Source organism: Meles meles, chromosome 11, assembly GCF_922984935.1.
Source record: "Meles meles chromosome 11, mMelMel3.1 paternal haplotype, whole genome shotgun sequence".
NCBI lineage: Eukaryota > Metazoa > Chordata > Mammalia > Carnivora > Mustelidae > Meles > Meles meles.
Window position 1 is genome coordinate 33476877 of NC_060076.1, and position 15336 is coordinate 33492212.

Below are 15336 nucleotides of genomic sequence, written 5' to 3' on the forward strand. Positions count from 1 at the left end.
GAGCCATCATCTAAATTTCACAGCATCTACAGCAAGACTTTACATTATTTTTGCAAAGGATTAAGGTAAAAAGAATGCCATTTGCAGGAAAAGCATGTAAGTCTAATTTCACCCCTTCATAACATTCACATTCATTATTTTCACTTTTTCACAAGAACTGTGTGGGGTGGGCAAGTCAGGAATTATTTACCCAACTTGCATAGAGTCACAGAAAGGCAAGGTGACTTATTCTAAGACATGGACTGGTTAGGTCCTAGACCTAGGGTTCTTTCTACACTATGTTACTTCCATAGAGTAGAAAGGTCCTTCCATAAAGGACCATCAGACTCAGGCACTTTTCAGCCAACAGAAATAAATGACTGCTGTACCATGTTGCGCCATGCCAGACTGTGGCCATGGGGTTCCCTCTCTAACCAGTAACTATGCTACAGGATGAGGATAGTAGGACCAACCATGCCCCCTACTCACTCATACCTGTGCAGTGTGATAAAGAAAGTAGAAGTGCCCAACAGCTGTGGTCCAACCAGATAAAACTTTTAGGCGGGAAGTTAAGTGACAAGTAAACTTGTGTGCCTGTGTGTGTCTAACTGTTAGGTGCTTTTGATATTTTTAAAAAGGCTGCTTGTGGAAGTTAGACCAAATAGCAGGAAGGTATTACAGCAAGATGGATTTGGGAAAGGACCAATCTCGCTTGAAACGCCATCAGACACCTAATCCTCGTCAAGAAGAAAACCATGTTCCAGGTAATGAAAGAGATCTTCAGAGGTCTCTAGTGGCCACTCAGATGACTTGGTGACTGTTGGGAAGAACTGGGGCTGTGATTATTTTCCTAAATTTTATGGATCTGGCCCCCAAAAAGGACATGAGTATGTTCATATAACCTTAGATGGGAAGTACTGGGGTTATATACCTTCTGAGGTGACTTATAGTGCATTGATTCTAATAAGCCAGAGAAACACAAGGAGATAACAAGTAAGTTATTAATAATATAGTCAAGTGAAAGATAATGAAAATACCCAGTACTGGATGGCTGTGGTAAGACAAGTACATGCTTTTACTTCTATGGTAGTATAAATTTGTTCTGACTTTTGGAAAGAGATCTGGTCTACCTATTGCCCGATCTGTAATAGAGCTAATTCTTTTGACTCACTAATCTTAGTCTTGAGTCTGTTCTAAAGTGACATGTCTCAAAACATTTTGCAGAACCCTAGTCCTTGAATAGTTTTTAAATTTTTTTTTTTTTGTGCCATGGATCTCTTTGGCATTGTGATAAACCTATAGACTCCTTTATAAAATAAATATTTTAAATATGTAAAATTGATAGGATTCTAGAGAGAACAATTAAAAGATACAATTATCAAAATGAAAAATTGTGATATAGTAATATATATGCTTATTTGTAAATGCATAAATAACAAGATCATGTTAAGGTGAGTCTAAAACCATTGTATCAGATTGAATATATCATCTCAAATAAATTGTATTTTAAGGTATCTGCAACAACTGTATTGTGATATGGAAAAAACTGTGATTTCTTTTGGTGACAAAGTCAGTTGCTGTACAAAAATTGCTGTGGTTTTTCACCTACATTCATAATTGAAGGAAATTTACTTAAACATTTGTAAAAGTAAAGGTATATTATTCCGCCATCAAAGTTCACTAAGAGCTTCTATCCGAAGAACAAAAGGTGCTGTGGTCCAAGTGGCATGCTCTGTCTCTTTGGATTCTCAGTGGAAGTTTGTAACCACGTTATAGTTCTAAGAAGACCCACTAACTTTTCACAAACTTAGATTGCAAAACCCTTTTTTGATAACTTTCCAAAGAACTTGCAGAAACATCATCCTAAAGAAAAAATTCAAATGGAAAGAAGCTGTATGCATGAATGTTCTTATTATAATTTGATCTACAATGGCAAAAAAATTTGCCATAAAATTCCCATAAAATTGGCAACAACCAATCCTAGTGGAATGGCTGGGCAAACAGGAATACGTCAACTTGATTAAAGTTACAATTATGAGAACTATCTCATAGAAAATATATCTGACATAATGTTGGGTTAATAATGATAAAATTATAGTATGCAATCATTACAGATTTATGTAATATAAGGACTAGATGGGTATGAGAAATAAAATGAAAACAGGTTATAACATTAAGGATGGCAGAACATGATTGATTTTTTTAATGTCTCTACAATATGTAAAATTATTTTGAAGAAATTAATGGGTTAATAGCACACTTATGTACTGACTCTTTCGTTTAGAAAGTGTTTACTGCATGTTTGCTCCTAGGCTTTCTTTGGAGGTCAGTCCAAGGATAAATAAGATATGGTCTTCGTCCCCCCAAAGCTGGGAGAAAAACAGACACCTTGTGTAGAGGTTCTACCACTTTGCCCTAGGACTCTTGCTGATAAATGCCACAATTTATCACTACATCCTCTAACTTCCATTTTGATCCTACAGAAGTCACTGGAACTTGGAATTTGCGAAACAGAGAGCAACTCAGAAAAAGGAAAGCTGAAGCACAAGAGAAGCAAAATTTGCAGTGGCATTTTGGGTATAGTATCATTGTGAGGGAAAAGAACTTATATTTGTCCAGTATATGCTTTGGGTCAAGTAGTGCTGATGTGCTTTTACACACTGTATCTTTCCAACAACCCCAGAAATTGGAGGGGGTGGGGAGGTTATCCCTATTTTACAAAAAACAAAACAAAACAAAACAAAACAAAAAAACCCAAAAAACAGAAAACCCCAAGTCTTCAAAGGTTAAATCTCTTGACTAAAATCACATAGCTAGTGAAGGGTTGGGAAAAGAATTTTATTCCTGTTCTTCTTAAATTAAAGCCCCAGACAGTTGAATCATATTGTAGAGGGGCCTGGTGTTCTACTACTATGGTAATACAAACATAGAAGCATCTTGCTGGGAGCAGTAGATATCTTGGAGGAGAACGTCAAGCTAGTTTTTCCAAGCTTTCAATTAGTAAAATCCTAATTGAATGAGTGTGCCAACTCTCCATGGAGTGAACCATGGAGACAAGTGATGGAAGAGTGTAGGAGTTCTTAAATCTCCAAGCAAAGTTACCTGCCTCCCTTAGGGAGGGAGTCTGCGACCATGATTATAAACGAGGCAGCTTCTAACTGCACCCATTTAAAATAGGACTCTGAAAACAGAGGTACTTAGACATGCTTAGAGATAGAAACGGGGAGCCCAAGGAGCCAGAGTATGAGCTTAGCCCATCTAAGCCAGAGTATCTCAATCTGGGCACTATTGAGGCTGTGGACAGGGTAAATCTTTGTTTGGGAGGCTGTTCTGTGCAGTGTAGATGGTTTGTAGCTTCTCTGCTATCTAGAAAGTAGTATCACTCCCTCACCCATGTTGTGACAACCAAAAGGGTTTCCAGACATTGTCAAATGTCTCCTGACATGGGACAAGGGTGGGGTGTGGGGGGGAAACGAAGGGCAAATTTGCCCCCAATTGAAAACCACTGATCTAAACACTTATTATTATCATCATTCTTATTATTATTAGATTAGTGGTTAGATTTTCATTTCTTCATTGCTGCAAAAATGTTTCTTTTGTTGGCAAAGATAAAATAAGTCACATATTTGTAGGCATCATTTAAAAAAAAGTACAGTGTAGATGTTTTAGCACTTTTCTGGAGAAAAAGCACCCATCCCCCTGTGGACTGAGTTACCAGCTAGTTTGCTACAAGGCGAGTTTCTACAGCACCAGTCAGCTCACATGTGATTGGTAAATAGGAGAATGATGTCAGTATAATGTAGAAGTTGTATTGGTTTGAGATTTTTGCCTGGTCAAAAGGGAATACAATTAAAACCTTCCGTCGGAAAGGGAAAAACCTTCAGCTTGGCTGCTGCAAAAGCAGGGGCCTTTTCAGGATGCATCCAGGTGTCCTTCCCCAGAGGACAGGATTAGCCCTGCACTGCTCCCCACATGTAGCTTGCGCTACTTCCGATGCCCAGCCTACTGACTCAGAGTACCCCCACCATTTGCATGATCTCAGCAGCTGAAAGCCTGCATTTACACTGTTGCTTTTGAGTATTTTCACCCTGTCTCAGGCAGCCTCCAACCAGGGTAAGCGGCCTGTCTGGAATACTCAAGTCATCTCCTGGGTACCTGTTATTTTCATCGGTGTTGCACAAGGGGCGCCTCTGTGGCTCAGTCAGTTAAGCACCCCCAACTCTTGATCTGGCTCAGGTCTTGATCTCAGGGTTGAGTGTTCAAGTCCCGTATTGGACCTACTTAGTAAAAACAAACAAACAAAAAAGTTGCACAGGATTTGAGTTATTTGCCTTAACTCTTCCCCTCCCCCGCCAAGCACTGCACTTTTAGTGTATGATTTGCAGAAAGGTTTTCCAGGAGTTATGGTTTTCCAGGACTTGCAGCAGAAAATTTTGTACTCAAGTCCTGTGGCTGGTGACTCAGTTGAAGAATATCCTATTATCCCCCCTAATTCCATACTTGCCAAGCAAACTTCTGATCGTTTCTTGGCTTCTCACATACTTGGTACAGAGAAAGAGTACATTCGTCTGTTAGTCCAAGCATCCTCTGCTAGGCGACTTTGCTTTTCTCACTGTTTCCTTAAGAACTGGTCTTTAGGCTTATCTCTCAGTCTCTCTGAGCTGGTTGATGAGTTCTATCCCAGATAAAGGGAGCCCTTCTCCATGTGCTGATAGAATTGGGTTTCTGGGCTTGCTGGGCTGGGGTGGGAGTGGGGTAAAGCTGAAAAAGCCACTGAAGTAAATGACACCTTGGTAAGCCTCTTGGCAGCTGGCTGGCCATGCTCTTGTGACACATCTCTTAACTGCTGAGGGCTGTTCTTACCGTAGCAACACCACACAGTGAAACCTTGGTGGTTCCAGAAAGAAGCAGCGGAGGGTCATGGTTAAGAGCCCTGGCTGTTAAAGCCAGAATGGCTAGCTCTGAAGCGTGGCTCCCCCACTTCTAGCCATTTGGCCTTGGACAAAGTGCCTCGGTTTTGTCATCTGCAAAATGGAGGTAATAATAGTATCTGTCTCATAAGTGGATGATGTGAAGATTATGAGATAATAGAATAAGTAAATTACTCAAAACAGTGCCTGGCACATAAGAAGGACTGGGCTTCCTGTATTAATATGAGCACTAATTTATGTCTGAATAATTCACTCATCCAAGTTCTTATATGCAGTTCTTTTTTAAAAGGATTTATTTGTTTATTTTTAGAGACAGAGGGTGTGCATGAGCGGGGGGGAGGGGGTGAGGGGAAGCAGATTCCCTACTGAGCAGGGAACTCAACATGGGGCTCACTCTCAGGACCCTGAGATCATGACCTGAGCCAAAAACCAAGCATTGGATGCTTAGCCAACCCAGGCACTCCTATTATATCTAATTCTTACAACTACCACATGAAGTTGGACGGATACCATTTACTCCATTTACCTATGAAGAAACCAAGGCATAGAGAGCTTAAGTGACTTGTCCATGATCACATAGCTGACCAGTGACAAAGTCTGGATTAAATTTTAGGCAACATAAATGTATCTGTCTCCTTTGAAAAACTACCAGGAAGAATATGGAACATAACTCAGATTCCCTCAGAGTTCTACCTAGAAAATTATTTAGGATTTAATATCTAGGATGAAATGTGTTTCCTGAAAAAATCACATATACCATCTTTTAAAAATCTGACAATGAGGACTTTATAAATTATCTTGTGTCCTCTGTTACTTGGAATTAAACTCTATAATGCTGAGGTCTCATCCCATCGTTTTTGTACAACATTTTCTTCTATATTACTTTTTTTAAAAAAAGATTTTATTTATTTATTTGGCAGACAGAGAGATCACAAGTAGGCAGAGAGGCAGGCAGAGAGAGGGGAAGCAGGCTCCCTGGTGAGCAGAGAGCCCGATGCGGGGCTCGATCCCAGGACCCTAAGATCATGACCTGAGCCGAAGGCAGAGGCTTAACCCACTGAGCCACCCAGGCACTCCTCTTGTATATTACTTTTAATACTTATTTTTGACTGTCTTATTACATATATCTTTTATTTTTTTAAAAGATTTTATTTATTTATTTGACAGAGAGAGAGAGATCACAAGTAGGCAGAGAGGAGGCAAAGAGAGAGGGGGAAGCAGGCTCCCCACCAAGCAGAGATCCTATGCGGGGCTCAATCCCAGGACCTGGAGATCATGACCTGAGCTGAAGGCAGAGGCTTAACCCACTGAGCCACCCAGGTGTCCCACATATATAACTTTTGAAACATTGATTTCAAACTAATTTTCGTGAGGCCACCTTTAAAAAATTTTTAACTATGGAAATCACCAAACATAAATAAAGGTAGAATAGGGTACCCATTTAAATATGCAAGGAATTATGAACACTGCAGATATATAAAAGCACTGGTTTTATCTTGTTTGCTAAAAGAAATAAGAATATTTACTCCAAGAATATTTCCCCAGGAATAATGAGAGTATGAGGCAGCCCATGTCCCTCCCCTAAAAGCATGACCCTTGTCATAAATCCTGAGCAAGGAGAACATTTCAGCCTGTGATCTCTAAAAGAAGGCTCCGCAGAGCAGGTAGCATAGAACAGAATTTCAATAGGTTTAGAAAAATGATGAAATGTTTATTTATAGCACCTTTTCCTCCCCCAACCCCCCAGTCCATCTGCATTAGCCATCTGTATTTGCTTGTAGTGGCAATACCTAACAATTTGTCATTAACTGCAATTTCCATGCATATCCTTTTATCTTTTGGCTCCCTCCTCTAGCTATTAATTTGGAGTAGGTATAATATGGCCACTCATGCCTTTCTACTAGGCTTCTTTACTTCCAGAAATGTTTTTGCAGCTTTTGGCCCAGCTTACAGTACATCTCATTTGACATGTATCACAGCGATTAACATTCTGTACACAAGACGCTGAATTAGATAAGCAATTATACATATATCTTCTGTCTGCGGGCTGCACAGGCAAGGAGCTGTGCCTAGATTGCAGATCTAGAAACACAGTTGTATCCGTTTGCGCAGGGCATAGTGGGACTAACTCACGTAGACTCGACCCAAAGAGACTACTGTGTTAACCAGCATGCCAGTCTATTCCTGTACAACATGAGTAATACACTTTCCCATGACCAATCTTTAAGTATATGGTTTCAGACACACACACGCACTCTACACTCACCAGGAAGATTCTGTGTGAGCCAGGTGTCAGAGACAAAAATTCCCCGAGGGACATTTCTTCTCTTGCCAACTGAGAACATCTAGCACTTCTCCTTCATTTTACAAACAAGAAGGTTGAGGTCTAGAGAGATTAAGTATTTGTTCATGGTCATGCAACACAGTAGGCCGCGGAGGCCTGGGACTGTTATCACTAAGGATTTTTTCCAATCTTGTAATCCCATTGCTGACACTAATTCTGATCTTCCACAGAGAGAAAAAATGCAAGCGGCCACGGACAGGAAAAGGAAACAAAAGAGGCAGAAAGAGACGACAAAGTACGGAACTGAAGGAGGAACCTCAGTCACAATTTAAAAAAGATACGATGGAGAAAGCACTGGCACCTATGGAGAAAGAAACTGAACCACCTAAGAGTATAACTGAAGTGCTGTCTCTGCTAGCCTCTCCCAAAAAAGTTATGCCTGAGACACAATTTTCTGCAGTGGATCAAGAAAACATACATCAGGATCATTCTTCTGAGTTAGAAGAAACAGTTGTACAAAACCACCCTTCTGAAACATGCCAAGATGTGGCTGAACCTGAAGCCCTCTCTCCTACAATGTACCAAGAAACGGCCGTGATTCAAGGCCATTCTTCCATAATGTGCCCTGATACAGCTGAACCTGAAGACCTTTCTCCTACAACATGCCAAGAAATGGCCATGATTCAAGGCCATTCTTCCATAATGTGCCCTGATACAGCTGAACCTGAAGATTTCACTTCTACAATGTGCCAGGAAACAGCCGTACTTCAAAGCCATCCCTCCAGAATGTGCCCTGATACGGCTGAACCTAAAGCCCTCTCCTCTACAATGTGCCAAGAAACAGCTGTAGTCAAAGTCCTTCCTTCTAAAACATCTGAAAACATAGCTGACCTGGAAGCATGCTCTCTTGAAGCATTCCCCAAACCAGATATGCCTAAAGGGTATGCTCTTCAGACATACCAAAAGAGAGCTGAACCTGAGAAATACAATTCTGAACCAGAACAAGGAATGGCTGGGATTGAAAGCTTCTTTCCTAAAACACAAGAAATAGCTGTGCCTAAAGACCTTTCTACAAAGACACACCAAGAAACTGTTGAACCTGAACACTTCTCTCATGAAACATATAAAGAAATTGCTGTGCCTAAAGCATTCTCTCCTAACACAACCCAAGAAGTGCCTGCTCTTGAGGAATATCCACCTGAAATACACCAAGAAACACCTGGGCCTGAGGAAGGCTCACCTGAAATATACCAAGAAACACCTGGACCTGAGGAAGGCTCACCTGAAATATACCAAGAAACACCTGGGCCTGAGGAAGGCTCACCTGAAATATACCAAGAAACACCTGGGCCTGAGGAAGGCTCACCTGAAATATACCAAGAAACACCTGGGCCTGAAGATCTTTCTACTAAGGCACGTAAAAATAAGGATCTGCCCAAAGAATGCTTTCCAGAACCATATCAAGAAACAGGTGGGCCCCAAGGCCAGGATCCTAAAGCACACCAGGAGGACGCTAAGGATGTTTATACTTTTCCTCCAGGTAGGGTGTTTTATTGGGATAAGTCAGTGACACTGCCACTTAATGGGGTTCCCCATTTATAATTAGAGCACCAACATAGGTACGTCTCCCTCGGAGTGGTGATTTTATAGCTTGCCTTAACAATCGTAGGGTATCTCCTGTTATTGCAAGGGATACCATTAATGCCATTAGCTATTTTCGAGTAAAAAATGTTTTTCATGCAACCAATGTCTGTTTGGCACATTTACAAAGAATTAAAAGAAAATCATTGAAAATATGAATGTGGGGCGCCTGGATGGCTCAGTTGGTTAAGCGACTGCCTTCGGCTCAGGTCATGATCCTGGAGTGCCAGGATCAAGTCCCACATGGGGCTCCCACCTCTGTGGGGAGTCTGCTTCTCCCTCTGACCTTCTCCCCTCCATGATTTCTCACTCCCTCTCTCTCAAATAAATAAATAAAATCTTTTAATAATAAAAAAATAATAGTGTATAGGAGGTGTTTGATATACCTGGGAAGCTTTAGCCAGTAAAGTGAAATGAACCCAATATAAGATGAATTATGTACAAAATATTTTAAAGAATAATCAAGTTTAAATTAATAGGAAAACTTCAGGAATACAATTTTTCTTGAGAATAAAAATTTCCCAGCAAACTAAAAGCAAGTAAATTCTCAGGGTAAGAGGTATGAGGGAATTATAAAGATACAAAATAGGATCCTGTTACTGGGGAGTTCATTTTTGTAGGATTTATCAAGTTTGTCAAAAACCCCTTTCTATTTCAATGCCTATTCCTGAAAACCTTTCTCCTAAGCATAACACCTTTTAAATAACGTGACCTTTCTTCTGTTTGGCTTACTCTTCGCACAATACCGTAGACAGTGTTAGCAATGGGCTGAGTCTACCAGACTAGAGGTCTCCCCAGGCAATTGTTTCCTAAAGAAATCCCTCTGGTAGCTTATTTATTCACTTTCCTAAAAGCTGAGTGCAACAAAAGCATGGGGTTAGTTGGGTTCCCACAGGTTTTAAAGAAATATCTTGAAAAAATTGGAGTAAGGAAAAGAAAAAATTAGAGTAAAAAGCAGATGGGTGAAGCATAGGCCTGTGCTGACAGGAGCCCCTGCTGGAGAAGCAGCTCTCATCCACACAGGGCTCTGTTCTAAAAGGTTCATTCTTGCCAAGGTTAATGTGGGCAATTAATTCGCGATTTCTTTTTTGGGGGTTTTGTCTGGCCAAACGAGTGGAAGTATCTACCTTTTTTACTGAGTAGAAAATGTTCATGATAATGAATTATGAATGTTCATCATGGTAAAGGAGAGCAATATGTAAGTGAATGTAGAGTAAGTCCACTCTAACACCATCTCCTATCTTTGATCCTCATCCTGAAGGTGGTTTTCCTTCATTTTTAACAAATGAGATAGTAGGGGGCCTTGGGTGGCTCAGTGGGTTAAGGCCTCTGCCTTCGGCTCAGGTCATGATCCCTAGGGTCCTGGGATCGAGTCCTGCATTGGGCTCTCTGCTTAGAAGGGAGCCTGCTCCTCCTCCCCCACCCCACCCGCCTGCCTCTCTGCCACTTGTGATCTCTCTCTATCAAATAAATAAATAAATAAATCTTTCTTTTTTTTTTTTAAAGATTTTTTATTTATTTATTTGACAGACAGAGATCACAAGTAGGCAGAGAAGCAGGCAGAGAGAGAGGAAGGGAAGCAAGCTCCCTGCTGAGCAAAGAGCCTGATGCGGGGCTCGATCCCAGGACCCCAGGATCAGGACCTGAGCTGAAGGCAGAGGCTTTAACCCACTAAGCCACCCAGGCACCCCATAAATAAAAAAAATCTTTAAAAAAAAACAAATGAGATAGTAGAATACATTCTGTAACCTGCGTTTTTTCACATATAATATATATCATGGCCATCTTGATGAAATCTTTTGTAGCAGTTATATGGTATCACATGTGCAATAATTTATTCAGCCAATCTCTGAAATGACGAACACTTACATTACTGCCAAGTTTTACTATTAAAACAGCGTTCAATGGACATCATAGGAAGTAACATTTATGGGGCACTTTCTATGTGCCAGAAACTATTAAATCTTTTGGGTGAATTATTTTATTCAATGTTAAAGCCCTAACAGAAAAACAATATTATCCCCATTTCATAGATTAGGAAACTGAGGCACAGGAAGCTTGTCTGTCCAATTATATTCTTTGGATAAATCTCTGGAAATTGAAATGTTGGGCCAAAAGATACCCACATTTAATGTTTGGATACATTCTGTCAGACCAGCATCCCAGAATTTTGTAGCAGTCCACACAAACCAAGATCATATAAATGCCTTTCCACTAGGCCCTTGCCTATACTGCATATTATTACCTTTAAAAAACTTTTCTGGGGCACTGGGTGCCTTGGTTTGTTGAATGTCTGACTTTTGATTTTGGCTCAGGTCATGATGTCAGGGTCCTGGGATTGAGCCCTGTGTCAGGTTCTGCACTCAGCAGGAAGCCTGCTTGAGGATTCTCTCTCTCCCTTTCCCTCTGCCGCTTCCCCTGCTTTTGCCCCCACTTCTCTAAAATAAATAAATAAATCTTTAAAAATAAACCTTTCCCCATGTGTTAGGCTTAAAAAAATAAAACTAAAAAACCTACTTGTTGTAATTTCTACTTTTTTAATGATGACTACTGCTACTAGGCATTAATATTATCATGAATTTGAATTTCATGACTATTATAAATTTGAATTTTTTTCTTTTGAGAATTGCCTGTTTGAATTCCTGTTCTATTTTAAATTTGATCTTTTGGATTGATTTTAAAGATCCTTATGTCATAGTTATTAAGCTTTCACCTACATATAAGTTATAAATATTTTCCCTGTTGTTTTTGGTTTAACTTTATTTATAGTGGTCTTTGTCATCTACATGATAAGATTTTAATTTTTAATTTTTAGTTATTCAAAACTGTCATGATTTTAATATTTAGTTTTTCAAACCAGTCATTCTTTCCCTTTATGTTTTCTGGTCTCTATTCTGCTTAGAAAGGCATTTCTAACACTAAGAGTATAAAAACATTTTATTGTTTCTACAAAACTTATGGTATTTTAATATTTAAAACTTTTATTCATTTGAAATTTGCTGTTGTGCAAGGTGTGAGGCAGAGTTTTTTTCCTCGAGATACTCAATTGTTTCAATAATATTTATTGAACCTATTTTCATATTTTATTTTACAGAAATGAGAGAAAAACCCAAAGCAGAAGAACCAGAGATACCAGCAATTGCAAATGTTCCTCAAGAAATTCATCCAGAAAATGATGTCTTTAGTTATGTTTTGTTTTAACAATGCTCAACCATCAATAGTTGTCCAACAAAATACACATCTTAATATATTACGTGTGTGATTTTCTCAAAACACTGTAGATTTCTACAATACTCATTAATATTTTAACGTTGTTTTCTTTTTTTCATGTATAGACTCTGAGAGAATGAAGGTTTTTTTTCAGGCTCTGTTACATAGATGATATCCTGGTAATGTGTGCCTGTGCGTGTGCGCGTGCATGTGGGTATATATACATATATGCATATTGGGGTGAGGATAGTGGTGGGGGAGAGACAGAAACGGGAAAGGAATGGCTGAATAATTGATCACCCATCAAGAACTTTTAATTCTTCTATATTTTATTTATTTTTTCCTTGGTTAATTCTTAAAAGTAGAGAAAGTATTGTTTGAACATTTAAAATCTGTGGGAGTAATAGTTTTCTTATAAACTTTGTTCACTTATCCATGTAACAATAGCATCCACATTTTATTCAGACTTTGGTAGTCTTTTTTAAGTTAATTTTAACAATTATTCTGGGACTCCTTCCAAGGTATTTTGAGTGATCAACACACTTTCCTGGAGTGTTTGAATTTTGATTTTCTTTTTCCTTTTTAAATATTGTATTTGGGCGAAATGTACATTAAATCTTTATTACATGTTTCACCGTTTGGACAGCATCCTGGTAAGCACGGCAAGGATTAGAACACCTATAACACATAGTCCGTACCCTCCAGGGGTTTAATCTCGTCTCATGGGGGGAATAAAACAGAACACAAATAATAGTAATGCTAGTGTCATTTGAAGAGAAGACACAATAGAGGAAACACTTTTTTTTTTTTTTTTTTTTTTTTGCTGGAGCGACCTGAAAAAAAGTCACATCTTCGAGGAGTCTTGAAAGATGGAAAAGATTTGTACTGTAGGTGAGGATTGTGGCCTCACTGTATGTGACACAGGGAAGGATGAATTCAGCACATATGCAAGGGAACTGTATACAAACTACAGTTAATGCACGGTCCGTGTGGAACAGCAGGCTAATAGGCTGAAAGTCTCATATCAGAATGGACAGAATTTTGCACACCTAAGAAGTATGTGTTAGGTAATGTGGAACGAAGTAAGACTTTTGAACAATGCAGTTTTAGTATTTTAAGATTTTCTATCTTATAATGGTCCGGGTTAGCTGAAAATTACAAGAGACTGGGGGCATGAATAGGAATTATTTTGTGTGGGAAGATATCTGAAAATCTCCCCCCCACCCAGTATTTTGGCGGGGCGCTCTTTGCAGTTTTCCATCTGTTATTATAGAAGACTCAAAGGAAGGGGATTTTTGCAGGTAAGGGTTTAGTTCAAGGACGCGATCGTATAAGCTCCCCATTTAGGTACAGAGGCGCTGGGCTAAGTACTACGTTAGACAGCTAAGAACAAGACAGAATCCCAGTCTCATAAGCATCACAGTGTAGAAAGAGCTTCTCAACCCTCAGGGTCCATTAGAACCACTGGAGAAGATTTCAAAATTACAGCTGTCCAGACACCTCCCCAGGAATTCTGATTTACCTGTCTAGGATGGTATCCAGGCATAGATACATTAATTTTTTAAATAGATTTTTTGTTTTAAATATTGTCTGAGAAATCATTTTAGAAATTACAGAAAACTCGGGGTGCCTGTGTTGCTCAGTGGGTTAAGCCTCTGCCTTCCGCTCAGGTCATGATTTCAGGGTCCTGGGATCGAGTCCTGCATTGGGTTCTCTGCTCAGCAGGGAGCCTGTTTCCCCCACCCTCTCTCTCTGTCTGGCTCTCTGCCTGCTTGTGATCTCTGTCAAATAAATGAAAATCTTCAAAAGAAAAATTATAGAAAACATGATAGTACAGAAGTTCCTGTATACCTCTCACCAGTTTATCCTAATGTTAACATGCTCTGTAACCATGGTGCATTCATCAAACCTTAAGAAATTAAGACAGTGATGTTACCATTATCTGGATTTCTTTAGTTTTTCTACTAATGCCCTTTTTCTGCTTCAGGATCCAAAATGGGACACAACATTGCATTTAGGATATTTGAAAAGCTCCCCCGCTGATCCTAAAGTGCAGCTACAGTTTATGGCCACTGATAGAGTGGACAGTCACAATGCTGTTTCCCTTCTGTTTGCACACACTGCCCCACGAACATTACATTTTTTTTCCTTTCAAGATATGTTAATTGTATAGGGATTTACTCACACCCCATCATGTTACTCCAGTGACATATTGAGGGCAGCATAACCGTATAATAGTCATTTACATCTGGATGACATTTCAGAATTTATGTTTTCATAAACACTTTTAAATTTGCATATGAATGTGAAATGGGCGGGGCAATGATTATAGTTCCAGTTTTATAGATGAGGGAATAGCCTCAGAGAGGCTGGGTACTCACCTAAAGTCACATTTAACTTCTTCAGTGCTTTTCACACTAGGTCTAATCTTAAGAAATTTTGTCTCAATCCACCTGCCAGAGTGGGTCAACATTAGAGGAAAAAGACTAAATGGAAATTTCATGTTCTAAGAGAGTTGCATTAAAATGAACCATAAGATACTTGCATAGGTACAATGCACAGGGGCATAATGGTGAAAGAGATGGGGAAGTAGATGGAATGAGGACTACAGTACATTAGAAGGAGAGGGATCTTCTCTTTTTACCTCTTAGGATCCTTTCTGCTCGTTCTCTTACCTTGCTCCCTGTATACACACAAACTCTGCTTTCTCACTATTCTCATTCAAACACCAGTGTGCATCTAAACATTTTCCAGTTTTCTTCCTTGACTTTGAACCTTGAGGTCACAGAATCAAAGGTTTTGTAAACATCTACCCCTACTTTGTGCTACTTTCCTCTCATGGTAGGTACAATAGTGGTTCTTAAAAATCCATGAATCCTATGCTTTTAAATCTAAAATGATGCATGAGAAGTCCCAAGTCTTTTTAAAAATTTTTTTTTAGGATTATATTTATTTGACAGAGAGAGATCACAAGTAGATGAAGAGGCAGGCAGACAGAGAGGAGGAAGCAGGCTCCCTGTTGAGCAGAGAGCCCAATGCAGGGCTCAATCCCAGGACCCTGGGATCATGACCTGAGCCGAAGGCAGAGGCTTTAACCCACTGAGCCACCCAGGCTCCCCAAGTTCCAAAGCTTTAATTGCTTTTCAAAGGGATCCTTCATCCAAATGGAAGGTTAAGAACCATTATAAGATGTGGTGTCTCTCCAAGTGTAGACTGATGATCACCTGAATTAGAATCATTTAGGCTTTTTTAAAGGCAGATTCCTAGGTCTCACCTCCAAAGAAACAGTTG

General features: G+C 39.6%; 1 protein-coding gene across 1 annotated transcript; it reads left to right on the top strand.

The window, feature by feature from the left end:
* Positions 1-664: 664 nt before the first annotated feature.
* Positions 665-12036, top strand: HEMGN (hemogen). The gene is made up of 6 exons (XM_046021679.1): positions 665-743; positions 2463-2561; positions 7427-7868; positions 7953-8428; positions 8471-8734; positions 11930-12036. Exons 1-6 carry the CDS (start codon positions 665-667, stop codon positions 12034-12036), a joined length of 1467 nt encoding a protein of 488 aa, XP_045877635.1.
* The last annotated feature ends 3300 nt before the right edge of the window (positions 12037-15336 follow it).

Coding starts and splice junctions, on each gene's coding strand:
- HEMGN (XM_046021679.1), top strand. CDS start 665: ATGGATTTGGGAAAGGACCAATCTCGCTTGAAACGCCATCAGACACCT. Junction 744..2,462: donor AGAAGAAAACCATGTTCCAG/GTAATGAAAGAG, acceptor TTGATCCTACAG/AAGTCACTGGAACTTGGAAT. Junction 8,735..11,929: donor TGTTTATACTTTTCCTCCAG/GTAGGGTGTTTT, acceptor TTTATTTTACAG/AAATGAGAGAAAAACCCAAA.